The sequence below is a fragment of the Tachysurus fulvidraco genome, chromosome 1, assembly GCF_022655615.1.
Source record: "Tachysurus fulvidraco isolate hzauxx_2018 chromosome 1, HZAU_PFXX_2.0, whole genome shotgun sequence".
NCBI classification, from domain to species: Eukaryota; Metazoa; Chordata; class Actinopteri; order Siluriformes; family Bagridae; genus Tachysurus; species Tachysurus fulvidraco.
The window spans coordinates 41,973,304-41,999,565 of record NC_062518.1 but is presented as its reverse complement, the minus strand read 5'-3'; the positions used below and the strand labels follow the sequence as shown (position 1 = coordinate 41,999,565).

At 38.1% G+C, this 26,262-nt stretch overlaps 3 protein-coding genes across 5 annotated transcripts in view; all 3 read left to right on the top strand.

The window, feature by feature from the left end:
* Positions 1-16,570, top strand: part of cacna1eb (calcium channel, voltage-dependent, R type, alpha 1E subunit b) — a 73,188-nt gene extending 56,618 nt beyond the window's left edge. For all 3 annotated transcript variants that reach the window (XM_047821211.1, XM_047821216.1, XM_027170822.2), the window contains 17 exons: positions 177-341; positions 1,311-1,421; positions 1,714-1,794; positions 1,896-2,015; positions 2,211-2,276; positions 4,131-4,222; positions 4,849-5,023; positions 7,014-7,141; positions 7,837-7,933; positions 8,057-8,162; positions 9,024-9,131; positions 9,786-9,892; positions 10,772-10,821; positions 12,741-12,846; positions 14,354-14,444; positions 14,552-14,706; positions 15,518-16,570. In XM_047821211.1, the coding sequence (XP_047677167.1) occupies positions 177-341; positions 1,311-1,421; positions 1,714-1,794; positions 1,896-2,015; positions 2,211-2,276; positions 4,131-4,222; positions 4,849-5,023; positions 7,014-7,141; positions 7,837-7,933; positions 8,057-8,162; positions 9,024-9,131; positions 9,786-9,892; positions 10,772-10,821; positions 12,741-12,846; positions 14,354-14,444; positions 14,552-14,706; positions 15,518-16,081 (2,322 nt within the window). In that variant the 3' untranslated portion in view covers positions 16,082-16,570. The remainder of the gene's footprint in view (positions 1-176; positions 342-1,310; positions 1,422-1,713; positions 1,795-1,895; positions 2,016-2,210; positions 2,277-4,130; positions 4,223-4,848; positions 5,024-7,013; positions 7,142-7,836; positions 7,934-8,056; positions 8,163-9,023; positions 9,132-9,785; positions 9,893-10,771; positions 10,822-12,740; positions 12,847-14,353; positions 14,445-14,551; positions 14,707-15,517) is intronic.
* A 1,818-nt stretch (positions 16,571-18,388) lies between these two features.
* Positions 18,389-21,831, top strand: polr2d (RNA polymerase II subunit D). Its single transcript, XM_027170825.2, has 4 exons — positions 18,389-18,659; positions 20,090-20,270; positions 20,963-21,058; positions 21,548-21,831. Exons 1-4 carry the CDS (start codon positions 18,590-18,592, stop codon positions 21,624-21,626), a joined length of 426 nt encoding a protein of 141 aa, XP_027026626.1. The 5' UTR covers positions 18,389-18,589; the 3' UTR covers positions 21,627-21,831.
* Positions 21,832-23,758: 1,927 nt separating this feature from the next.
* Positions 23,759-26,262, top strand: part of abcf3 (ATP-binding cassette, sub-family F (GCN20), member 3) — a 12,801-nt gene continuing 10,297 nt past the window's right edge. The window contains exons 1-4 of the mRNA XM_027170823.2: positions 23,759-23,915; positions 25,060-25,204; positions 25,764-25,840; positions 25,953-26,008. Of these exons, the coding sequence (XP_027026624.1) occupies positions 23,843-23,915; positions 25,060-25,204; positions 25,764-25,840; positions 25,953-26,008 (351 nt within the window). The 5' untranslated portion in view covers positions 23,759-23,842. The remainder of the gene's footprint in view (positions 23,916-25,059; positions 25,205-25,763; positions 25,841-25,952; positions 26,009-26,262) is intronic.

The window sequence follows — 26,262 nt, the reverse complement described above, 5'->3', positions numbered from 1 at the left end:
CTTTAAGTCTAGTCAGAGCTGCTAAGTTTCGGTAGCAATCAGACCCAAACACCAAAAGTAAGAGTCTTCACTGTCCAGCACTCCGTTTAAATGTAATTGAAATCACTTTGAATCAAAGCAATTTCTGATACACACTTAAAACCTTTCTTTGTGTTTTTTCTCCCTGAATGTTTCAGAGAGCCTGCATCGACTTCACTATCAGTGCGAAGCCTTTCACGCGTTACATGCCTCAGAACCGACAGACGCTCCAGTACCGACTGTGGCACTTTGTCGTGTCTCCTTCGTTTGAGTACACAGTCCTGGTCATGATTGCGCTCAACACAGTGGTCCTCATGATGAAGGTGACTGCACTGCTATTCTTCAACATCGTCCTGTAAAAGCCATCGTACATTCGTACTGTGTCCAAGCACTCTCTCCTTTTTTTAACATGTTTTCTTTAGCCATCAATATTTTACTTTTACTTATAGTTTTGTGTATTCAGACTCATGTTGTTCAGGTTAATAGAAATATTCAAAACAAATATTTAAGAATTATTTTCTAGACATTTTTCAAGGAAAAAAAAAAAACACAAGCATACAAAAGAATTAACTTTTACCGGGCAACAGCAAAGCAGAAAACAATGTATTAAAAATAAATGTATAAATTATAATAAATAGATAGATAGATAGATAGATAGATAGATAGATAGATAGATAGATAGATAGATAGATAGATAGATAGATAGATAGATAAATGGTTTACATTAAAATAAAGTATAGTTAATTTTTATAATAATAATAATAATAGTTATTATTATTATTATTATTATTATTATTATTATTATTATTATTATTATTATTATTATAAAGAAGAAGATTGTTGATATTAAAAACATATAGTAAATTATTGCTAGCAGTAGTGGTGTTATTATTACATCAAAAAAGACAACTAAATTATTATTATTATTATTATTATTATTATTATTATTATTGTTGTTGTTGTTGTTGTTGTTGTTGTTGTTGTTGCTGTTGCTGTTGCTGTTGCTGTTGTTGTATACCGTTGGTCTATATGTACCAATGAGGACATCTACAGTATCCTTATACACTGTGCACATATTTGATATCAACACCTCATCCTATATTCAATGAGGCAACAGAGCAGAACAACACTTATTACCCCTCTGGTGTTATTTGGACATGTGGCTGTTTTAGGAAATCGTGACAGTGGGGTGTTTGGTTTAGAGAATATGGCTTTATATCACTTGAAGTAACTCTTTAGACAGTAATAGTGTTCGGTTACTCTGTAACCGTGTTTGACGTGTGTCGCTGCAGTATCACTCGGCTCCGGCTGCTTATGACATGGTACTGAAGCATCTGAACACGGCCTTCACTGTGCTCTTCTCCATGGAGTGCATCCTCAAAATCATGGCCTTTGGCTTCATGGTGAGTTAATCAGAGATTACCAGAGAATCAATACAGTGTAAACACAGATTTTATTACCAAAGGTTTGCTTCGTGGAACAAACCAATGACTATTATTTATTACAAGCAGCACTTTTTATTCCCCAAAACATTGCACTTTCCTTATACAGTACAGTAGTAACGCATGTCTATTGAGTTTGTTGACGCATGTATTTAATCAGTTCCCAAATTTAATTGCCAGAAAGTGTGTGTATTATAATGTATATTCAAAAGGCATAGATCATGTCTACTGCATGGGGTATCTTTTATCACAGAATTATTTCCGAGACACTTGGAACATCTTTGACTTCATCACTGTCCTCGGCAGCATCTCCGAGATCGTTGTAGACTTGCAGGTAACAGAATTCAGAACAGAATTCTATTTATTTCTATCCACTTATCTTTGACCTCATTAAAGCAACTTTATAAAAAATAATTCTTTCTTCTTTCTCTGTAGTCTGTCAACACTTTTAACATGAGTTTTCTGAAGCTGTTTCGTGCAGCCAGGCTCATTAAGCTCCTGAGGCAGGGATACACCATCCGAATCCTCCTCTGGACTTTCGTCCAGTCCTTTAAGGTAAGAACCACATCCTGCTAAGATCCTTAACGTTAACATCCTTAATGGCAGATCCATTTAACATCAAAATCCTGACACAGTCCTACATCGTGCTGTTTGTTTTCTGGATATTAATAACTCTACTTAATTAATAGAGTGTAGATATTCATGAGTGAGGATTAAGGGAAATAAAAAAGTGAACATTTCTGATTTCAGGCGCTGCCATACGTATGTCTGCTCATTGCTATGCTCTTCTTCATCTACGCCATCATAGGCATGCAGGTAAGTCGTACACCGTACGTTATACAGTAACAGATCCAGAGTCAGATTAAAAAAGGATTAGAAAGAAGCATATAATCACATCTGACAGGATAAAGCACGTTACATCACAATGTATCGAGCGTTCTGCACCAACATCTTCCACTATTAAAGCTAGTTCAACAAAGTGCTTTTCATACTGAGCTTAACCCCGGGCTATCGTCGTTCTAAACCCTGCTTTTAACCCCTGCTAGAGGAACAATTCACACGTGTAATTTAGAAGCAGTGTTACGAAGCACAGCTTTTTACCCGAGGTTACGAAGCTCAGCTCTGAATCAGGATCAGAACTTCTGCAGTGTTTAACCTTGCGTGTTTGTAAAAACAGTAGTTACACTGATGGGCATTTGAGCGAAGCCATTAACCCTTCACTGCTCAGGCATATAAATGTAAGTCACTGTATAAAATGTGTGTGCTAAATGCTGTCAGTGTAAACTGTAGATTCCGCATTTGAATGAATTAAAATTTTATATTAGAATAAAATTATTTTTATTTTTTTTATTCAGGACAAATTGTATGGCAGTTAGAAATAACCCAGTATTTAAGGAAATGACTAAAAAAAATGCAGAAAAGCTGGATATCAATGCACGCCTGGTCAACATGTATATTATGTTATTTATATTAGACCATGCTCAAGCTTATAGCTAGCATGAAGTATTGTATTGAAGTATCCGCTTACAGTATATGACCTTTTCTTTTGTGTACAATGTGTTAAAGGTCAGATTATCACGGCACAGGATTCATTTTTAACGTCACACAAAATAACCCAGGATCCGGTTTACTCTCAGCCGGTTCATACAGTCACCCAGTTTTTTGTTTTGTTTTGTTTTGTTTTTTTTGGGGTTTTTTTTAAGAAATAAAGCTAGATTGAAATGGTGCTGCGGAAACATCTGAATTTCACACCAGATCTAATTTCAAGTCGAGTCAAGAAGCTTTTATTGTCATTTCAACCACGTCTAGCAGGACGATAAACGTTTCTCCGGGACCCTGATGCTACATATAACAACACAGAGCTAAGGAGTTAGTAAGAGAAAGTTGTCCTAGAGAAATAAAGTGCATCATGTTGCAACCGAGTGCAAAATCTAAAGGACAAATACGCAACATAGCACAGACCAGTGTGCATACTGTGCAAACATGCCCTTATACAGAGCGACGTACAACAGTGCTTGTCGCAATGCTGGTAGATGACGAGGTCATATATTAGAGAGAGCACTATATCTGAGGTGCGATGTTATACAGTACAAAGTGGAAAAATAGAGGATTTTTAACAAAGTGTTCTATTAACACTTTAGTAAGATGAGTATTGAAAGGTGGTGTGCAACTGAGTGAGTGACTGATTTGTGGGTGTTTGTGTAGGTGTGTGTGTGTGTGTGTGTGTGTTTATGCTTCTGTATAAAGCAAATATAGTAAACACAGATTAAAAAAACAACAACTTTAAGCTACGTTTTCCATCTAGACAGAAGATCTCTCAAAACACGCTTGTGCTGTTGGTGAGGACAAAAATAATAAGTTAAGGATGAATAATTATAGCTAGAACAGTCTGAAACTAATTAAAAATTGAGAGTTCTTCTCTCCTCACTCTTTTAACCTTTCATTAAAAAAAATGTCACCTCACAAGTTCTGACATAAGCCTTACACGAATACTCGATCATTACTTTATTAAAGATTCAATCTAACGTCAGTGAATGATTCATAGAGGCCCTGATGCAGGTATCCTTCAAATAAAGAGTTACTGAAATCTCTCTGGCTTTGGATTCAGTGCATATGAGCGGTGTGTGTATATACGAGCACCTCGTCCTGTGTGTGTGTTTGTGTGCGTAGGTGTTCGGAAATATTAAGCTGAATGACGAGAGCCATATAAACCAGCACAACAACTTCAAGACGTTTTTCGGTGCTTTAATGCTGCTGTTCAGGTGAGTTCATGAACAAAACTTTACATTTTATTATGAATATAGCTTTTTTATATAGATAGAAGAAGTGTTTGTTTTTGTTTTTTTAAACATTGATTTAATTAGCTTTTTTATTTTTTGTCAAGTAAGGTTAAATAGCCATATGTGTATGGGGATTAAATGAAGGAGATTAAATAATGAAATTAAGGAGATTTAATTATTATGAATGTTGTTATTTATTTTATATTATTGTGATGAATGTAATCCTGTACAGATAATTAATGAATAAAAAAAAAGCAAAAGGTCACCAAAGGAATTTCAAGCATTATAAATTTTATGTAATTTCTATACAGTTGTTTTTATTTATTTATTTATATTATTGTATTTATTATTATTATTATTATTATTATTTATTATTTGTATTCATGTATTTTTTATTTTAATTTATTCTTTTATTTTTTTTATTTTACAAACTATTAAATAGAGAAAGAATAGTTATTATTAACAGAATTATTAATTTGGCAATACAAGAGCAATCAATCTGGTTCTTATTGAGTGAGATTTCTCTTTAAATCTATTCATATTCTCAGTTAGTATGTAATTGAAAGCTCACGGTCACATCTTCATCTCCTCGTGTGTTTTGTTTGCAGGAGTGCAACAGGAGAGTCGTGGCAGGAGATCATGCTGTCGTGTTTGGCTGGTCAGGAGTGTGAGCCTGACCCTTCCATCGCTCCACCCTTCATCTCTCCAGATCACGAGGGCGGCTGTGGCACCGACTTCGCCTACTTCTACTTCGTGTCCTTCATCTTCTTCAGTTCCTTCCTGGTAAGACTGGGATATTTCTACATTATATATCATTCCTGGAATATTATTTCAGAATTAACTCAAGGACAGTATAGAGAGCTTCATGGATGGGTTTCAATGGCCAAGCAGCTGCATCCAAGCCTTATATCAGCAGATGCAGTGGTGTAAAGCACGCAGCCACTGGACTCTAGAGCAGTGAAGGCGTTTTCTCTGGAGTGACGAATCCCGCTCCTCTGTCTGGTAATCTGATTGATGAGTCTGGGTTTGGTGGTTTCTGGGAGAACGGTACTTGTCTGACTGTACTGTGCCAAGTGTAAAGTTTGGTGGAGGGGATTATTACAGTGTGGGGTTGTTTTGCAGGAGTTGGGCTTGGACCCTTAGTTCCAGTGAAAAGAACTCTTAATGCTTCTGCGTACCAAGACATGTTGGACAATTTCATGCTCCCAGTTTTCTGTTCAGACATGACCGTGCACCAGTGAACAAATCAAGGTCTATAAAGACACGGATGAGTGAGTTTGGTGTGGAGGAACCTGCACAGAGTCCTGACCTCAACCCAATAGAACATCTTTGGGATGAATTAGAACAGAGACTACGAGTCAGGCTTTCTCGTTTATCATCAGTCCCTGACCTCACAAATGCTCTTCTACAGAAATGGTCAAAAACACACTACTAAACCTTGTGGAAAATTAAAGGGAGTTAAAGCTGTTATAAGGCTGCAAAGGGTGGACAAACTCCATATTAAACCCTACGGATTAAGAATGGGATGTCATTAAAGTTCATGAGCATGTAAAGGCTGATGTCCCAAAACCTTTGGCAATATAGTTTTGCCTTGCTGCTTTATTTCTTCATTGCGTATGAGTCAGAACTCAGGACTCAGGATAAATAGACTCTTGTTAAAGAACCTGGTGTGCATCAATCATCAACGCACAGAACTTTCAGCTCTTGTCATTACAATCACGATCACTATATGTGTGTGTGTGTGTGTGTGTGTGTGTGTGTGTGTGTGTGTGTGTGTGTGTGTGTGTGTGTGTGTGTATGTGTGTACAGTACATGTTTGTGAAAAAGAAATCTTTCATAAAATTGCTCTAGACACTCAAATGTATTCTATATTAATAGCAACTTCTGCTTTATAAAAAATGTGTTTCTTTTATTTTTTTAAATTATTTGATAGCTCAGACTTATCGACATGTAAAAATTGTTCTTGCGGTGGTTTGAATATGAAACTGGCACACTTTACTGATTCAGAAAAATATCACAGCCAAACAGGTTCCTGTATGCAAATAAAGGCAATACAATACTGTGTTACCATGAGAAAAGGGGGTGTGGCTTGTTGCAAATAAGGACGTTTTTCGAACATGCAGAAAACAGAACTTTCTTCATAAAATTAAAGGTAGGGTCTCCGTTGTTGAGAAATGCTTTGTAATGCTTCAGTCGTGACGACAAACAAAACAAAAATCAAAACAAACGTGTAGCCAATGAGCAGAAAGGGGTATGTCTTGTCAATATGATTTTAACATTGACATGGAGGATAAAAACAAAGAAAGAAAGCAAAGAAAGGCTTATAAGCTATCAAAACAGGTGTGGGACCCATTTGGGTTAGGGGCGTGTTTGTTTTGGTGATTTCAAATGTCAACATTGGTTTTCAAACAACGGATACCCCACCTTAAATGTGTAGGAATTTCTCTGTCATTTCTCTTTCTAAGGAGAATAATCGACAAGGACGATGAAACGCACAACAAATGTTCGTTTTAAATGATTTATATTACAAGTAACTTATTTTATTCTGCTTATTTACATATTTGACATGTCCTCAGACTTGGGTTCAGCCTGTGAGATATATATATAAATAAAAGATGATTTAAAAACACAAATAAACTAAATACCAATAAACCAATTTATTTACCAGTAAAATAAAGCTTATAAGAAAAAAGAAAAAAGATTATACAGGACGTTAAATAGATTTTATTTTCCAATCACAATTAATATGAGCAAATCCTTTTCCTTTCCTCAGATGCTAAATCTGTTTGTGGCTGTGATCATGGATAATTTTGAGTATCTCACAAGGGATTCCTCCATCTTGGGGCCGCACCATCTGGACGAGTTTGTTCGGATCTGGGGGGAGTTCGATCGAGCAGCATGGTGAGTCATAAGAAGTGAATAAAGATTAGATTCACAGTAATCTAGACCCTGGGGGGTGGCGGTGGGGCGTTCATAAATCTATCACGTATCCCACTGCTAAGATTCCCGACCTGGTCCTTGTGTATATATTGTTATACCGTTTAAATCATGACCCGACTAATCGTCTAATAATCTCATTTTTTTATTGTTCAGCGTGTTGTTTTGTTTTGTTTTGTTTTTTTTTTTGCTGTTAAAGGTTAAGCTAAAGTCAGGGGTCCTTTTAAAAACGTCGATATATCTAGGAACGGCATAGCCGTCAGCCGTCGTATTATTTTCCCTTTCAATTTAAATGTTATTTTTAAACACACTTTTAACCTGTTCTCCCACTGGGCGAGTTCACACACTCTGCAGTTGTGGGGAAATCCTTTGAAGAAAATCCCGAACACTTAACGAGAACAGCGTGAAAAGGAACTGATAAGCTCCTAAATGGGATTTTAGCAGCAGTGGCACAGTTGGAAAGCCAATCTGCAGCTTTTTATAAAGGCTGCTGCCATGGTTATACAAACTGTGAAGGACAAGAAAGGAATATTACTGTATAAGGGATGTAAAGTTTTAGACACGAAAGGAACGTAGGGTTTTAGTACAACATTACCAAATCATGATTAAACACACATTTTAACTGAATTTTTTCCCTTTACATTATTTTTTTCCTTCAGTGGTCGTATTCATTACACTGCCATGTATGAGATGCTGACTCACATGTCGCCGCCTCTCGGCTTGGGGAAGAAGTGTCCTGCTAAAGTAGCCTACAAGGTGGGATAGATGTGCTATAATGTTTGTTCAGTGTTTCTACACTGCGAAGCTTTGTGCTGGGGCAGTTGTTTATCTGGGAAGGTGCTAACACACGTAACTGTTTTGTGATGTCTGAACGCACAGAGGCTGGTACTGATGAACATGCCTGTGGACGAGGACATGAGCGTTCACTTTACCTCAACACTGATGTCCCTGATCCGCACTGCACTGGATATTAAAATTGCCCGAGGTGAGAGAGAGAGAGAGAGAGAGAGAGAGAGAGAGAGAGAGAGAGAGGGGTGTGTGTGTGTGTGTGTGTGTTACAGTACATGTGTGTGTGCAATACAGTCATGTATGTGTGTGTGTGTGTGTGTGTGTGTGTGTGTGTGTGTGTGTGTGTGTGTGTGTGTGTGTGTGTGTATGTGTGTACAGTACATGTGTGTGTGCAATACAGTCATGTATGTGTGTGTGTGTGTGTGTGTGTGTGTGTGTGTGTGTGTGTGTGTGTGTGTGTGTGTGTGTACAGTACATGTATGTGTGCAATACAGTCATGCATGTGTGTGTGTGTACACATTACATGTGTGTGTGTGTGTGTGTGTACAGTACATGCGTGTGTATACAGTACATGTGTGTGTGAGAAATACAGTCATGTATGTGTGTGTATGTGCACACAGTACGTGTGTGTGTACGGGCACATTCCTGTGTGTGTGTTCAATACATTTATGTGTGTGTGTGTGTGTGTGTGTGTGTGTGTGTGTGTACAGTATGTGTGTGTGTTCAATGCATTAATGTATGTGTGCGTATGTGTGTGTGTGCAGTATGTGTGTGTGTACAGTACATTCATGTGTGTGTGATCAATACATTCATATATGTGTGTGTACGTTTACGTGCGTGTTTGTGTGTGCGTGTGTGTGTGTGTGTGTATACAGTAAACGTGTGTGTGTACAGTATGTGTGTGATAATTACATTCATGTAAGTGTGTGTACGTGTGTGTGTACAGTACACGTGTGTGTACAGTACATTCGTGTGTGTGTAAGTGTGTAGAGGATTAGTAATGAAGAAGCACATGCTGTCTGTTTGTTTATAAAATAACAATCGGGTGTGTTTTCAGGAGGAGAAGACCGAGTGCAGCTGGACACTGAACTGCAGAAGGAGATCAGTGTGATTTGGCCTCATCTCTCCCAGAAGACTTTGGACCTGCTGGTGCCAATCAATAAAGGTGATGCCCAGGTGCCCGTCGCTTAGGCTGATCATCACTGGCCCTGTGCCCTTCTTAATCCACACAACTTGAACTTATTTCTGCTGCACAGTGAGTCAGACCCAAACCCAGTGTGTCAGAACAGGAGGATTTACGCTTCAAGACCATCCCCATGTGTCTGAGCAAATGATTAACGAACTCCACCATCAAAGCTTTTTATCAGTTCAGACGTTTTCATGCAGTGAATTCGTTTATATTTATAGGGAATTCTTCAATCTGGAGAAAATCTGGATGGATGTCAGTGGAAAGAGGAAACTGTTGCTCGGAATGAGAAATCCTCCTCCGGTTTAACACGGGAGTGTGGGCTTCCCGAGGGACGAGTATAAATATGGAGCGAGATTAATGGAATAAATATGCAGAGCTACAGCGAAGATCGGTGTCAGATGCTGCACACATTAATCTTTTCCCTGCTTCCTTTTAAGATGTACATAGAAACACACTAAGCATTAAATCTCCAGGGTGATGCTGTAGATTACTGTTTGTAGTAGATTACTGTTCAGCAGTGACTATTAGAGTTGAATTGTGCGTGTGTGTGTGTGTGTGTGTGTGTGTGTGTGTGTGTGTGTGTGTGTGTGTGTGTGTGTGTGTGTGTGTGCGTGTGTTTTCTCCCCACAGACACAGACATGACGGTGGGTAAAATCTATGCCTCAATGATGATCATGGATTACTTTAAACAGAGCAAAGCGAAGAAGTTGAGACGGCTGGCTGAGGAGCAGGAACGTGTAGGGATTCGAATTATTATTACACACTCACATTTGATTGGATAACGGTTCAAACCGCACGTCAAGAACTTTATCGAAAGCTTAATCTGAATACTATTCAAACTAAATACTCGAGTTTGTTTGTTCAGCACTTTTAACAGTGTACAACAGTGTAACTTTCAAAGATTTCAATGAAAATGATTTTTTTTAGAATATAATTCTATTTTTATTTATTTGTTTGTTTGTTTGTTTGTTTGTTTGTTTTGGTTTTTAGATCCATCTAATAAAACCTTTATCCAGTTTTGTACACCCTGATGGACTTTTATTCAGATTTCTAATTTAATTGGTTTGTAGAATTTTGAAAGAAATCAAAACATTACTTTTTTTTAGAAACTGATATTAATAATTACATTAAATAATGAAACTGCACTATAGTTCTATTTATTTATTTATTATTATTATTATTATTATTATTATTATTATTATTATTATTATTATTATTATTATTATTATTTTGGATATTATGTTTGTCCAATAATACCGATCTCTAGTTCTGTACATCCTGAGGGACTTTTATTCAGATTTCTAACTGAACTGGCTTGTAAAAGAATTTTTAAATAACTGAAACATCACTTTTTTTTAACTAATGTAATACTTTAATATACATAGAAGAAAGCCTTCAGTTTTTCTTCATACAGTCTTATAATTCTAGCAGTTATCATTTTTAATATTTGCTGACACTTCTGTTTCTGCACAGCTGAAACCTTGTATAAATGGCTATATCGAGTGAACACTATGTTTCTCTCTCTCTCTCTCTCTCTCTCTCTCTCTCTCTCTCTCTCTCTCTCTCTCTCTCTCTCTCTCTCTCTCTCTCTCTCTCCCTCCCTCTGTGATGGACAGTCCAGAATTGCCGCTCTTCCTCTCATATCCCACAGCGCAGGCTCGGCTCTGTAAGTTTATTTATCTAAACCTGGACTGAAGCCTTTCAGTCATGACTGTTTTCCTTCATCAGGATGACTTTGTTCTGTTGTGTCCAGTTTTGCTTTTTGTTTTTTTGTTTTGTTTTGTGTTTCGTCTGTACTGTTCTATTCGCCTTTGTTTCATTTTGGTTTCGTTTGGTTTTGTATAGTTCTGTTTTGTCTTGTCTTGTGCGCTCCACTTCTGCACTGGTTCAGTCTGTTATGTTCAGTGTTTATCTGTTTTGTTTGTTCTGTTCTGTTCCTAGCTGTCCTGGCTGTTCAAGTTTTATTCTGTTCTGACTTATTCAAAACTAAACCAAGCTAAATAGAACAGAATAAAACCAATGTTTTATTCTTTTCTCGTCAGTTTTGTTTGGTTTTATTCTGTTCTATTTATTAGAACAAACAAAGCTTGTTTTCTGATCTGTTTTGTTTGGAGAACAAAAAAAACAACAAAACCTGTTTCATTCTGTTCTCTTCAGTTTTGTTTGGTTAGTTGTTGTTGTTTTTTTTGTTCTCCAAACAAAACAGATCAGAATAAAAAACAAGCTTTGTTTGTTTTTATTCTTTTATGTTGCAGTTTGTTTGGTGCTGTTCTGTTTCGTTTGGTGCTGCTCTGTACTGTTCTGAGTTGATTGGTTTCATTTTATTCTGTTTTATTGTTTGTTTGTTTTTTTCTTTTCTGTGCTTTTGTTTTGTTTCGTTTTCTTGTATCCTCACTTTTTTCTACATGGTCCTGTTTTGTTTGTGCTGTTCTCTTCTGCATTGTTTAAGTCTGTTTCGTTTGGTTTGTTCTGTTCTTAATTGTCCTGGCTGTTCAATTCAGTAAAGTTTTATTGTGATCTGTTTCGTTTTAGCTGTTAAACACAACTAAACAAAGCTAAACAAAACAGAAACAAAACACGTTAAACCTAAAAAAATAGGTTCATTCCGTTCTGTTCAATTGTTCCTTTTTTTTTGGTTTTATCCTTTTCTCTTTGGTTTTATTTGGTCTTTGTACATTCTGTGCTGTTCTATCTGTTTCGTTTTGTTTGGGGTTTTTTCTGTTCTGTTTTGTTTTCTGCTCTTTGCTGTTCAGACCGTTCGGAAGCAAACAAAACTGAACAGAAGAAAAACAAACAAAGCCAAACAGAAGAGAATAAAAACTAGCTTTGTTTGGTTTAATTCTGTTATGTTCCATTTTGTTTTGTTTGGTTCTGTGTTAAAATTCTGTTTTATTAATTTTTTTGTTTAATTTGTTTTTGTTTTGTTGTCTTCTTCTCTTCCGTGTTGGTCGGTTCTTTCCGATTCTTCTCTCTTTTGCTTGCACTTGCTCAGTCCTATGCAGTTGTTTTGTTCTCTTCCCTCTCTGCTCAGTTTTTACTTCTGTTCTATTCTTTTCTATTCCTTGCGCTGTACAGTGTTGTTCTTTTGTTTTGCTTCGTTTATATTTAAGCTCTAGTACGTTCATGAATTTCAGTCTGTGAACGATTTCCATGTCCGAAACAAGATTGAACGTACTGTAAGAAGTGTCAAGTTTTAAGCTAGGTTGTGAGTGCTAATTCAGTTTCATTTTAGCACAAAAAAACAAAGGCTATTAGCACGTATCAAACCTCACACATCCGCCTACGCGTCAGAGCTGAGCACGGTCAGGTCCAGAGAGCTGGAATGGAGCGATGGCTCTCTAGGGTGCAGAGGAGTGGAGTGTGAGCACACATCACGAACGAAAAGAAGAGAGAGAGAGGAAAAAAAAAAAAAACACGTCACATGTTCTGGTAACACAGCAGCAGTATTAATAGTGTGCCTACATTATCCCAACGAACCAGTTAACCTTTCCTTAGTCTTAATCTGTAGGCTTGTCAATAAAGTCATAATGTGTGGAATCAGAACAAGTTTCCAATCATTTCCACTCTGTTTGTTCCTATGTATAGGACCAGCGGTGGGTTCGTGGCCCTGAGCCCCATCTCACCCCAAGAGCTCTTAATGAAGCCACCTTCAGATCACGGGGAAGAAGGTGAAGACTATCAAGTGTCCTTGGTGAGTTTGACTCCTAAAAAACATGGATAAAATTTCAGTAATTAATTATTACTAAGAATTTAGAATTAACGAACTCCATTCATGGAAATGCTCGAACTTCACCATGGAAATGCTCATCGCCGACTTAATGAGCAGTGTGTGAATGTGGTTAAATAAGGTTCAATTGTTTTCCAGAATTCTTGCTTATCTCTTCTAATTTGCCACAAATTATTTGATTCAGTCTTCATCATCATCATCAGTAATTGTATAGTATAGTAATTGTTGAACTATTACCATGGTCAATAGTTCCCACATTATAAAATATAGTATTTGACATAAACTAATCAGTAAAAAGGTTTTATGTAGAAAAGTACCTTTTTGCCCCAACACAGATAATTGATCTAAAATGAGTCAAGACTGTTTGCGTTCACTGTGAGACTTTCAGGAGTAGTTTCTTGCCTGTCCACCAGGGGGGGCTGGCAAGTGGTTTATTTGTGTATTCACTGTGTTATTCCCTTGTGGGCGGTGCCACGCCCTTTCCCGATCTGCTTTCCCGTTCTCTCTCAGCCCTATTATATACATATAATGTGTATTCGCCGCAAGGCCGGACGCCGTGTTATCCAGGTTGTTACACCAGATATGTTTTGTTTAGGTGATCCATTCTTCCATGTCACAGTTATGATTTGTCTTTGTTACGTTTCACGTCAGTTGTGTTAGTGTTTGTGTGTTAAATAAAAGCAGTGCACGCACCGAATCCAGCAAGTGGGTCTGATCTGCTAAATGACGGACTCGTTGACGGTTTTGATCCCCACCGTGTACCGCTTATCCGAACTTCTCGGGTCACAGGGAGCCTGTGCCTATCTCAGGCGTCATCGGGCATCGAGGCAGGATACATCCTGGACGGAGTGCCAACCCATCGCAGGGCACACACACACTCTCACACACTCACACACTACGGACAATTTTCCAGAGATGCCAATCAACCTACCATGCATGTCTTTGGACCGGGGGAGGAAACCGGAGTACCCGGAGGAAACCCCCGAGGCACGGGGAGAACATGCAAACTCCACACACACAAGGCGAGGCGGGAATCGAACCCCCAACCCTGGAGGTGTGAGGCAAATGTGCTAACCACTAAGCCACCGTGCCCCCCATTATGATGCTCTTGTAACATTAAAATAAACCGTGTTTAATTTGTTTGTCGCTCAAAATATGCGTCATAACTGCCGACTTGTGAAATCCGACACAGAAGCAGACGCATTTTTGGTTCGCTGCAGCCGGCAAGTTAAAATTTTGATGTCATGAATACGAAGAGGACTCGATTAGATGTTAAACATTTTATTTGAAAGTAACCTCTTTCAAATAAAGAAAGAAAGAAAGAAAGAAAGAAAGAAAGAAAGAAAGAAAGAAAGAAAGAAAGAAAGAAAGAAAGAAAGAAAGAAAGAAAGAAAGGACTAAGGAATGAATGAGTAGAAGAATAGAGAGAAGGAGGCTGATGTTATAGATGGTGTGGTGTGATGTTGAACAGGCTGATGAGCAGGAGATGGATGGATTGTGGGAAGAGGAGCAGCCACCTGAGCGTCTTTACCGCCCAAGACATAAGAGCTACAAAGCTGCAGGTGACATAACACACACCTTCAGCTTTACCTTTGCACGCATGAGGATAAAAGAATCCCTGTGTTGGATTTATCACGTCTAATTTAATGTAATGATACTTGCTCCTCAGTGTCCTATTCAGAGCATCAGGCAGAAAGAGGAAGAGCTAAGGAACAGCGCCACCTGCTGTCCCCAAACTCGTCCCGCTTCCACTCAAACGAGAGGAGTTCGAAGTCCTGCTCTCGTTCTCCCAGTGAGGAAAGACGACATGGACACACTCGGCAGGTAAAGACCAATAAATGAACAAGGTGTCTGTGCTTAGGTGTGTAGACACCTGCAGCCTATTTATACTAAAGAGCCAGAAAATAATCATAACAATGATGACTTTAAAATGTGAATTATTATTATTATTATTATTATTATTATTATTATTATTATTATACACCTGATGAATTTGACTTTTTCTAGATTAATGTACTCATTTATTCTTGTTATCCACAACATTAAATGGTAATGAATAATAAATTATTCATTAATTAAAACATTTAAATAAATTAATTCTTCAACTTTCTTCAGCTTCTTCTTCTCATTATTATTATTATTATTATTATTATTATTATTATTATTATTATTATACACCTGATGAATTTGACTTTTTCTAGATTAATGTACTCATTTATTCTTGTTATCCACAACATTAAATGGTAATGAATAATAAATTATTCAAGGAATGAATAATAAATTATTCATTAATTAAAACATTTAAATAAATTAATTCTTCAACTTTCTTCAGCTTCTTCTTCTCATTATTATTATTATTATTATTATTATTATTATTATTATTATTATTATTATTATTATTATTATTATTATTATTACACAGATTCCACTATACTCCTGAGGAACTTTTTTTTTTTAAATAATTTAATTTATATTTTTTTTATTTGTTTGTTTACAAAATTAAATAATAAAAAGAATTAATTAATACATTTTTTAAAAACTGTGTGTATGTGTGTGTGTGTGTGTGTGTGTGTGTGTGTGTGTGTGTGTGTGTGTGTGTGTGTGTGTGTGTGTGTGTGTGTGTCTGTATTTTTAGGGAAACAGCTCAGACAGCCCCGTTCCCTCCACCTCAGAGTCGAGCACACCGAGCACCAGGCGTCGTCTCTCTCAGACTCCGACTCACTCGCACCCACACGTCTCCTACTCACCGTTAGTGTGCCACACTCATCCTTCCTCGCAGGCCGAAGATGAGGAGGAGGAGCGAGGAAGAGTCTCTCCCACCCTGGGCTGCTGCAGCAACGCCTTATGGGATGAAAACGTAGAAGAGGAGGAAATCGCTGTGGTCGCTGGAGATGAAGAGACGGAGCAGGTCGAAGGGGACGAGTATCTGAGTTCAGGTGCTCCTCGGTTCCCTTCTGAACCGTTCCTCGCAATGCAGGACGAAGAGCACAGCCCTGATTCGTCAGCCATGGAGACTCTGACGTTTGAGGCCGCTGTGGCCACCAGCTTGGGTCGCGCCAACACCGTCACGGCCTCCATGCGCACGCGCGCACGCCTCGGCTGGCACGTACCCAACGGGCACTTCCGCAAACGCCTGGCGCAGAGCGTCTCCATCTCGGCTGGCGAGCCTCTGAGCGACACGGAGGACGACAAATACTAACTACCGACCAGAAGAACTCTGGAGAAGGACGCTGAACCCTGCGACAGCAGCGTCTGAGCTGCGTTGTTGAATATACTCTACGTACCAGTCCAATGTTATCATTAAAATGGAGGAGTGCTATAAGATTTTCACCTTTTTTAAACATATAAGCAGCTGTCTTGTCTTGTTTCTAACAGAGAAAAAAAAACAAACACTGTACAATCCAAAACCAGACTGAAGAGCTTCATCGTCTGTGGGAGATAAATGAACTCACACTGTCGCTGTTTTACACTCTGACATGCTAAATTTCACTCTCTTTCGCACGGTTTCCGATCACACTAGGCTACATGTTGCAGAATGAATGTAATGAAATGCAATTCAGTTCCATGAATTCAGTTCTACCGGCTCGTTCATTTTAACCCCCATGTTTACTCTTCACGACGGCACAACGCGCGTGCGGCACCTTGCGACGACATATTTTTGTGAGCTCAGAATTAAAGCCTAAATGCATCTACTGTGTTGGATTCATTTCCCGATTTCTAAACATTTGTACAATCTGAGAAAATAAAAAGAAAGCAACTGGACACCAGATAAAGATGGTGGTGTTTGTTGTGGACGTGTCTCGGTGTAGCGTTCACCGCAGTCGCTCTTCCATTTTAAACGAAAAGGGTCTTTTCTTTTCAGGAACTTAAAATAGGTTGTAATTAAAATTTCATTCGTTTCGTTCCATGATTTGATTGAGGATCATGAAGAATTCACTTCACTTCGATTTTATTTGTATAGCGCTTTTAACAATGGACGCAGATCTACAGGAATCGAAACATTTTGAATAGAAATGACAAATTTTTAAATTGCTGAGAGGATATGAGGAAGAGACCTCGAGAGCAACCAGACTCATCTGGGTGACACCGGAGAGTGTGATTACGGATAATGTCCTTTCTACAACTGTATATAGTATATATTCAGGTGGGGTTGTGTAACCAGGAGCTTAATTTGTATAGCTTTAACCTGCTGAATCCACCAAAAGTACAGCGATGGAGAGACGACCGCCGCAACAGAAGTTCAAACCCGACGCCGAGGTCCATGTATTTATTCTATATATCCGGTTTGACGAATGTTCATCTACATATCGTTCTCGATCACAACATTTTCCAAGCATTCTGTTGAAATATTAATTACCAGCAAATTGTTAAATATTACACCTGCTGGTCAAAAATGACTTGAACTACAACAAGCACTGATAAAGGCTCCTCCCCCCTGAAGGCCCCTCCCTCATGGGAGGAGCAACAGACATGACGGTTAGGTGGTTTTCACACTGAGATTTAACTTGGTTTGGTTTTAGACTCACGTGATTCTCTCGAACTTTGGTGTAATTCCTTCCTACTGAAGTCTTCAAATCTCCATTGTGTAAACGACCTTAATGACAGGGTTGCCAGGTCTGGGATATTTAATCTAAATATTTACATACTCTATTTTCAATCTAGCGATCGTTCAGACAGCGTGTCCACGATCCACAGAACCAGTTCAATTATAAGATAAGATCTCTACTAAAGTGATGGAAAAAGCCCAAGTGTGGAGAAAGAAAGGATCTGCTTTCTAGATGACCCAAAACATTACTTTAATAACCAGATTAATTCAGAAGAACTTCATGATGCAGTAAGACGATGACACGAATAAAAAGAATATTTTTTTAAAAATAAAATAAAAGCTAATATCAACAATAAAGATGTTAAAATCATGTTAGTTAATAAAGACGATTGTGATTTAAAAATCTGTAATGAGACACTAATGAGTAATCTGTAATGAGACCTAACATTTGTGGAATAAACATTTGTATGTAAATTTTTCCACCACAGGAAAGTCTTCAGAACAGGAGTTTGTGTTTTCTGGTCTCTGGTAACATGTAAGTAAGTAAGTTAGTTAGTTAGTTAGTTAGTTAGTTAGCTAGTTAGCTAGTTAGCTAGTTAGTTAGTTAGTTAGTTAGCTAGTTAGCTAGCTAGTTAGCTAGTTAGCTAGTTAGTTAGTTTCAAAAAAGCCAAAAAAAAATTCTTTAGCAAATTCTTGTTTACAGCTGCTATAACTGATATAATATAATATTCTCTTATTTATTTAATAAAAAGAAATAGTACTGTGGTATAAGGAGCATAAAATATTCTTGGACATTCTGTTTTTTGTTTTTTTTAACCAATAAAAAAAGTTCTGTTGAGAAATTACATATGGGGGGAAATAATTGCTTATATTGAAGAAATAAAAAAAATAAAAATATATATTTTATTTTATTTTATTTTATTTTATCTCCGAAGGCTTTTAACGTAAAACCTAGATTACTTCCGGTAGTCGTCCCGGAAAAGGAAATTCATTGAGCGGTAGTGTTTCTACGGCAATGAGTTAAGGCGCTGCTTCTGTACAAATGATTATGTAGCTAAATATTCATTAGGGGGAAAAAGCTGCACGCTATAACCTGTCTTTGGTCTACAGTGTTGGTTTACTCAGTTCTTAGCGCTTAGATAGAAGGCTGTAAACACTTTAATGGCGACTGCAGGAGCATCAAACGTGGGGGACATTGAAGAAGACGCCTCACAGCTGTCTTTCCCCAAAGGTTGGTGTAATAAACGCAGTGTTTCTGTTTACGTGTAAACGTTAATAACTGCTTTTATTACGGACGCAGAGCTTCATGTCGAACCTGATGTTATTCACGCTACTTTTGGGTTTCTGCGCATGCGCAAATCACCACGACTCTCTACTGCATTGCGTATACTTTTATTTACATGATTATAGGTCAAGGTGCTACATAAAATGCATCTGTGTGACCTGGTGTAAACAGTGCAGGACAAAAGACAAGAAGACAGAGTAGGACAAGAAGACAGTGCAGGACAAGGAGACAGGCAAGACAGTGCAGGACAAGACGACAGACAAGACAGTGCAGGACAAGAAGACAGACAAGACAGTGCAGGACAAGACGACAGTGCAGGACAAGAAGACAGACAAGACAGTGCAGGACAAGACGACAGTGCAGGACAAGAAGACAGGCAAGACAGTGCAGGACAAGACGACAGACAAGACAGTGCAGGACAAGACGACAGACAAGACAGTGCAGGACAAGACGACAGACAAGACAGTGCAGGACAAGACGACAGACAAGACAGTGCAGGACAAGACGACAGACAAGACAGTGCAGGACAAGAAGACAGACAAGACAGTGCAGGACAAGAAGACAGGCAAGACAGTGCAGGACAAGACGACAGACAAGACAGTGCAGGACAAGACGACAGACAAGACAGTGCAGGACAAGAAGACAGACAAGACAGTGCAGGACAAGAAGACAGACAAGACAGTGCAGGACAAGAAGACAGTGCAGGACAAGAAGACAGTGCAGGACAAGAAGACAGGCAAGACAGTGCAGGACAAGAAGACAGGCAAGACAGTGCAGGACAAGACGACAGGCAAGACAGTGCAGGACAAGACGACAGACAAGACAGTGCAGGACAAGACGACAGACAAGACAGTGCAGGACAAGACGACAGACAAGACAGTGCAGGACAAGACGACAGTGCAGGACAAGAAGACAGTGCAGGACAAGAAGACAGACAAGACAGTGCAGGACAAGAAGACAGTGCAAATAAACAATACAAGACAATACACAAAAGTGGTGCTGATGAGTGTAAATACTGTATGTTTAATATTGTGTGTACAGAAATACTGGAATGAACACATTAGTATTATAGAAGCAGTTACATGAGGTCTTGTATATTTGAAGAGTGTATATGGTGTAGGTCAATGCAGTCCACACAGTTGAGTGTTGTGTGTGTGTGTGTGTGTGTGTGTGTGTGTGTGTGTGTGTGTGTGTGTGTGTGCGCATTGTGTTCAGTTCAGTTATTGAGGAGTCTGATGGCTTGTGGAAAGAAACTGTTACACAGTCTGGTCGTAAGGCCCGAATGCTTCAGTACCTTTCTGATAACATTACAGTAAACGTAAATAACACAAGAACTCTGTTCCTTGCTGATTTCTCCGCTGTCTTGTTTCTGGCAGAGTTTGAAAATTCAGAGACTCTCCTGAACTCGGAGGTCCACATGCTCCTGGAGCACCGAAAACAGCAGAACGAGAGTGCCGAAGACGAGCAGGAGCTCTCGGAGGTCTTCATGAAGACGCTGAACTACACGGCCCGCTTCAGCCGCTTCAAGAACCGCGAGACCATCGCCAGCGTCCGCAGGTCCGAGACTTACCGCAGTCGTCGTCTGACTGTTCCATACGTTATCTGATCTAATGTTAAGCTTCAGATGGTGCAAAGGTAGTTAGTGGTAAGTGTTTAGGAGGAAGGGATTTATACTTCTGCCACGACTTCAAGCTGGCTTTGTATAGATGCTCTGTCTAAACACCTGTATATGTCAATGTACACTGGGGTCAGTCACCAGAATTCACACATAAGGGGATTGACATACTGAGCCGTTAACCACTAAGCCACCAGAAGAGTTTTTCCTCCTCTGAATGAAGTGATGTATTAAATCCACACTACATTTTTTTTTTATTTATATTGAGGGAACAAACGGAAAGCCTGCAAACCAACAGGGTCAAACCAGCCATAGTCATTATCAGCGTCAGTATCATGATTCTAGATTTCTAATATCTGTTCTATAGTGTTTGTGTTTCAGACCAAGGTTCTCACATACACAAGTGTGATCAGTGATACCTGTTCATTTTGCTATGGGGTTTTTTCCCCCGCCATTCGCCGATGATACTGACGTTAATCTTAAATATTCAACATCGAAGCAAGTTTCACTCATCGTGGAAATCGATATTCAAACGCCGTCCGTTTATTTCTAAATGAAAATAAATACTTTGGAGATTTTTTTTTGTCTAAATCCCACTTCATTTAAACTCTTTCGATGCTTTTGTTTCTGACAGTTTGCTCTTGCAGAAGAAACTACATAAATTTGAGCTGGCTAGTTTGGCCAATCTGTGTCCCGAAGCCGCAGAAGAAGCAAAAGCGCTCATTCCCAGGTATTTATTTAGGTATTTATTCTAAAGTGTTTAGTAAAAAAATAATAATAATAAAATAAAAAGCTTTTTAGCATTACTCAGCATTTTAGCATTAATTGCTAATCAGACTGCAAGGAAAAAAACTCTTGCGGGGAAAAAAGGAGAAAAATAAAAAGTCATGTAAATGAATGTCATGAATTTATATTAGACATTGGGGTGTTTTATACAGAAATTTATTTATTTATTATTATTTTAATTCGAGTTTGGCAAAGAAACAATAAGAAAAATATAATAAAAATGTGTGTGTGTGTATATATATATATATATATATATATATATATATATATATATATATATATATATATATATATACAGTCAAATGACTGTCTACAAATGATTAAATGTTATCTGTTATTAAATATGTTAATATATGTATTAAAATTCTTTAGCATCCTTTAGTATTTTTATATATTTAGAAATCTGATACACTTTTTATTTGTCCTTCATCAGCTTGGAAGGTCGATTCGAGGATGAAGAGCTGCAACAGATTCTGGATGATATTCAGACAAAAAGAAGCTTTCAGTATTGATTTCTTCTTGATGTTGTATTACAGTCACAGCCCAAACTGTGCAGTACAAGAGGACTGATTTTTTTTATACATATATTCTTTCCGCCTGTTGTTCTGCCTTGTTGATCACAGACCGATCCTCCATTCCAGATGTTTTAGTACTAAATTCTCCATTTGTTGTAGATACGTTGTTTACTACTCTGAAAATAAAGCTGATGTGTTTGTACTGGTTTGGTTGTTGTTGTTTTTTTTGTTTCCCTGGTTGAAAATATTCAGCACTAAAATATAATGTACATACAAAGAAAAAAGGATTTTGAACTCCTGTTTTCTCAAAATCAGGGCAAAGGTTTAGATGCGGAGTGTCAAAGGTTAAGGAATGGATTGAATCAGATGATTCATTTTTTATTTTATTTTAAGTGGAAATCTACATGAATTTGTGAAATTGCAAGCTTTTAAACTCCTGAAGACACACATCTAATGACTTTCTTTGAAACTGTCAGGTTTGATGCACAAGAACGGAAGAGAACGTTGTGTTGACGTCACACGACACGTCCCAGCACCGATCTGCTGAAAATCTGAAGTAATTTCGAAAAATAACAACCTCCGCCGAATATCTCCGGCGTTCATTCCAATCCCACTGCTTTGGGAAATTTGGAAAAATTGCCGCTTAATTAACATTTTCCTGTGTGTGTGTGTGTGTGAGTATGCAAACATGCTTGCTATTGATATATTTCTTCCCAACAATGTTTCTACTTAAGGATACCTTAGCTTGTGTCTACTGATCGGAAGGTTGTGAGTTCCAATCCCTATTGCCACTGCTGGCCCCTGAATTCAATTGAAATAAAAATGCAAGTCACTCTGGATAAGGGTGTCTGCTAAATGCCATAAATGAATGAATATGAAATGAGACCACTAGCACACATTGCTATTTACACCAAAACACACCTAGGGAATTAGATTCATCAGGCTGGATCACCTCATCAGGTTGTCCTTTATGTGTGTTTTGATGACATGCATGACACCGACTGTTAGCCGTTATGTGTGGTCCAGAGAAAAAACTTTGGGAACTTTAATTAGTTTTATGCTAACATGGTGCAGAGACTACCAATGGGAGTGAGGAAGATAGAGGACACTGTTTCACCTTCATCTCGTATGACATAATCATTTATATACCAATACTGAGACACTGAGTCTCTTGTATTGCATTAACAATAAAATTAGTGAAGTATATTTTAAAATGATACACCTAATTTATCCAACAAACCAATTTCTACAAAGATTTCAAATAAAAAATATAATATAATATAAAAATTTTTAAATGTATGTTAAAAAAAGTTGGGTTTTTTTTTTTTTTTAGATGTCAAATATGTTTTTTGAATCATTATGTGGGACAAAAATTAACATACAGAAAAAAAATGTTATTATTTATTTATTTATTTATTTATTTATTTTATGAAAAAGTTTTTATTTTATTTGGAAAGTTTCGTATCCAACTATTTTAAGATTTAAATAATATGGCATTGCATTTTGTTATCTGTTATCACCTGATATTGAAACAATTAAAAAAGTATATAAATAAATAAATAAATAAATAAATAAATAATAATAATAAATAATAACAATACTAATATATATATATATATATATATATATATATATATATATATATATATATATATTCATCTGTATATTATGTTCATAGCACATACACATCTGTAAATTACTGTTTATAGTAATAGCCATATTTTGTTACATCCTTCTGTAAATTTCAGGTATAATTATAGTCATCTGTAGTTGACTAGTTCATAATACACACACATCTGTAAATTACTTCCATATTACCATTTTATTTAACTTATCTAAATCTAAATCTAAATCTAAAATGTGTCCTTTGTATGTGGTTTACAAACTAAAGTGGGCGTGGCCTGTGTAGTCGGGAGGCGGTTCCTCATATGAATATTCATGACTGTCCGTTTCCTAAGGGCGCATCTGTTCTTTGATCTCTATCATCAGCTTTCATATTATATCTTATTATTATCTTTAATACCTTACATAAAGGTTTAAATACACGTTTGTTGATATTAAAACATGTTTTGGTTGCCGTTAAAAAAAATTATAACAATAATAATAACGAATCGGTAACTTTGTACTGTACCCACAAAACCACGCGCACGACCAAATGTGGTAGGAGATTTCGCGCATGCGCACTGGAGTTTCAGCATAATCTGCGGTGTAACATGGCGACGTACGTGGACATTCTGAACAGCGAGTTTCCCGAGATTGACACTGAAGTATTTGACTATATTACTGGTGAGTCCTGTGTGGTGAGAGATAAAAACCGTTCTATATCACTGACGTGACAAGACGGTACATTATATACTGTATATAGTTATGAAGTAGCTAGTTAGCTAGCACGTATAGCTACACGAACAGGGCTGGTTAGTTCTTCTTCGGTGGTTTTGCTGATCTTAGAATCATATCGCGTGCGGAAGTTGGAAATTTATAATGTGTAGATCTGATGATGTTATATGCGCTTCCGGATCACTCGGCTTTTAATGGGTGAGAGCTAAGTTAGCTAGAGCGGTTAGCATTCATGCTAAATAAGGAAACGGGAATGAGATCAAATCAAACGGTTTATTTTATAGTTTAGGAAAGGAGAATGTCCGAGTGTTTCTCTTTCTTTCTATCTTTCTTTCTTTCTTTCTTTCTTTCTTTCTTTCTATTATTATTATTATTATTTAATTTTGGCATTTAATTTATTATTTATTTGTCATTTTATTTATTTATTTTTATTTATTTATTTGTCTATACACATTTTTATTTATTTTTAAATATTTTTTTATGTATTTAATTATTTATTTATTTTTTATTTATTTGTTTGTTTTTTTGTTTATTTATTTTTAAATATCTCCGAATAGCGCGCTGTGTCCTCCTTTATCATGATATTGATATCTTCCTGATGTTTTCATGGCACAAGCAAAAACATATGACGTGTGAATTCTGTGTGGCGTAACAGAAAAGCGTCGGTCCTGCGATGCTCTCTGGGTGGGCGGGGCCTGCACGCTCCGTCCTGTCAATCACAGCAGCAGTAGCCAATCATAGGCATCTGTGAGCTTGTGGATGACGAAGAGGGCAGATAGCACGTGTTAGAAGGAAGCACGTGAAAACATTAATATTTAAAGTGGATCAATTTCTGTAGCTGCTATAATAGCAGCTTCATCCGGCAAGACACAGTATGAGATGGAGCAGTTTTTCTCAGTGAAGGATAAAAACAGTGTAAAAGATAGAACACTAGATCTGATCCTCGTTTGAAGTTAGAAGCAAAAAGTTAAAGACCCTTAAGTGACGTTCAGTGAAGCAGACAGTAGATTTCATTGGTTTAGATTTTTGTGTGTTGTTTATGGCTATGTGAGCGTGTGGTGATGATTTCTGTCATGTGATCATGTTGCTGCAGGAGTGCTGGATAGCGGAGGCTCTGATTTTGAGGATGGAGAGGAAGTTTTTGATGCCGTCGGTGGGGTTCTACAGGAAGTAGCAGCTGACAAAAATGAAGATGACGTCCGGAACATCTGCTTACAACTGTTTAATACGCTGAAGATGTGAGTTTGACAGTCTGACTCACCGATGTGCCCTCTGGCCCACTGAAGTGCCCTCTGGCACGCCCTCTGGCACGCCCTCTGGCACGCCCTCTGGCACGCCCTCTGGCCCACTGACATGCCATCTGGCCCACTGACATGCCATCTGGCACGCCCTCTGGCCCACTGACGTGCTCTGTGAACCACTGACGTGCCCTCTGTTATACTGATGTGCCCTCTGGCACGCCCTCTGAACCACTGACACGCCCTTTTTTACACTGACGTGCCCTATCCCACTGGCAGACTGTCAGCAGGCCCTGTGGCCCACTAACAGACGCTCTGGCCTACTAACAGACGCTCTGATACACGGACACCCCCTGTGGCCCCCTGACAGACGCTGTGACCCATGGACAGATGCTGTGACACACTGACACTTTAACCAGTTGTTTTGTTTTTTCTCTCCGTCTGTCGGTATTTCTTTCTGTCTGTCTCTTTTTGTGTGTTTCTCCTCCTCACTCTGCCTTACTGTCTCTCTTCTTTTCTCTTATTTCAAATACTTGTTTTTCTGTCTGTTTTTCCTCAGCAATAACTGTCACTCGAACCAGAGGCAGGTGCTGCTCGATGCTCCAGTGCAGCTCTCACAGATCTCTGCAGAGTCAGGTGAGTTCATCCTTGTTTTTTTGGGTTTTTTTTGTAGATGCAAAAAAAAAACAAGTTCTGCTTTTAATCTGACCTCACGCCTGCTTCTGTCTGATTTTATTTGTATTTGTAGAATCAGCTGTTAATGACGTGCAGGGCATTTGGATGATGAAGAGAGCTCAAGGCACGGTACGATTAACACCTATACAGCCTCTTTCACATACTCGACCTCACAGATGCACACGATTGTCTAGTGTCCGTGTGATTGACAGGTGAGAGAGGGTAAGCCCCTCCCACTCAGAGGGCGAAGCCAGTTTTGCTCTCTTGACTCTTTTGGCCATGAGCAGAAGCTTTTCAGGAACCTGTCTTTAACATATCCACCAGCATGAACCCAGATTTTATTCACGTTGTTTTACATCTTTCCGATGTTTTCTTTGACTCAG

What these genes read in the sequence shown, in the direction of transcription:
- polr2d (XM_027170825.2), top strand. Translation starts at nt 18,590, where the DNA reads ATGGCGACTGCAGGAGCATCAAACGTGGGGGACATTGAAGAAGACGCC. An exon ending in ACCATCGCCAGCGTCCGCAG is followed by an intron (nt 20,271 to 20,962) that starts GTCCGAGACTTA and finishes TGTTTCTGACAG; the next exon opens with TTTGCTCTTGCAGAAGAAAC. An exon ending in GCAAAAGCGCTCATTCCCAG is followed by an intron (nt 21,059 to 21,547) that starts GTATTTATTTAG and finishes GTCCTTCATCAG; the next exon opens with CTTGGAAGGTCGATTCGAGG.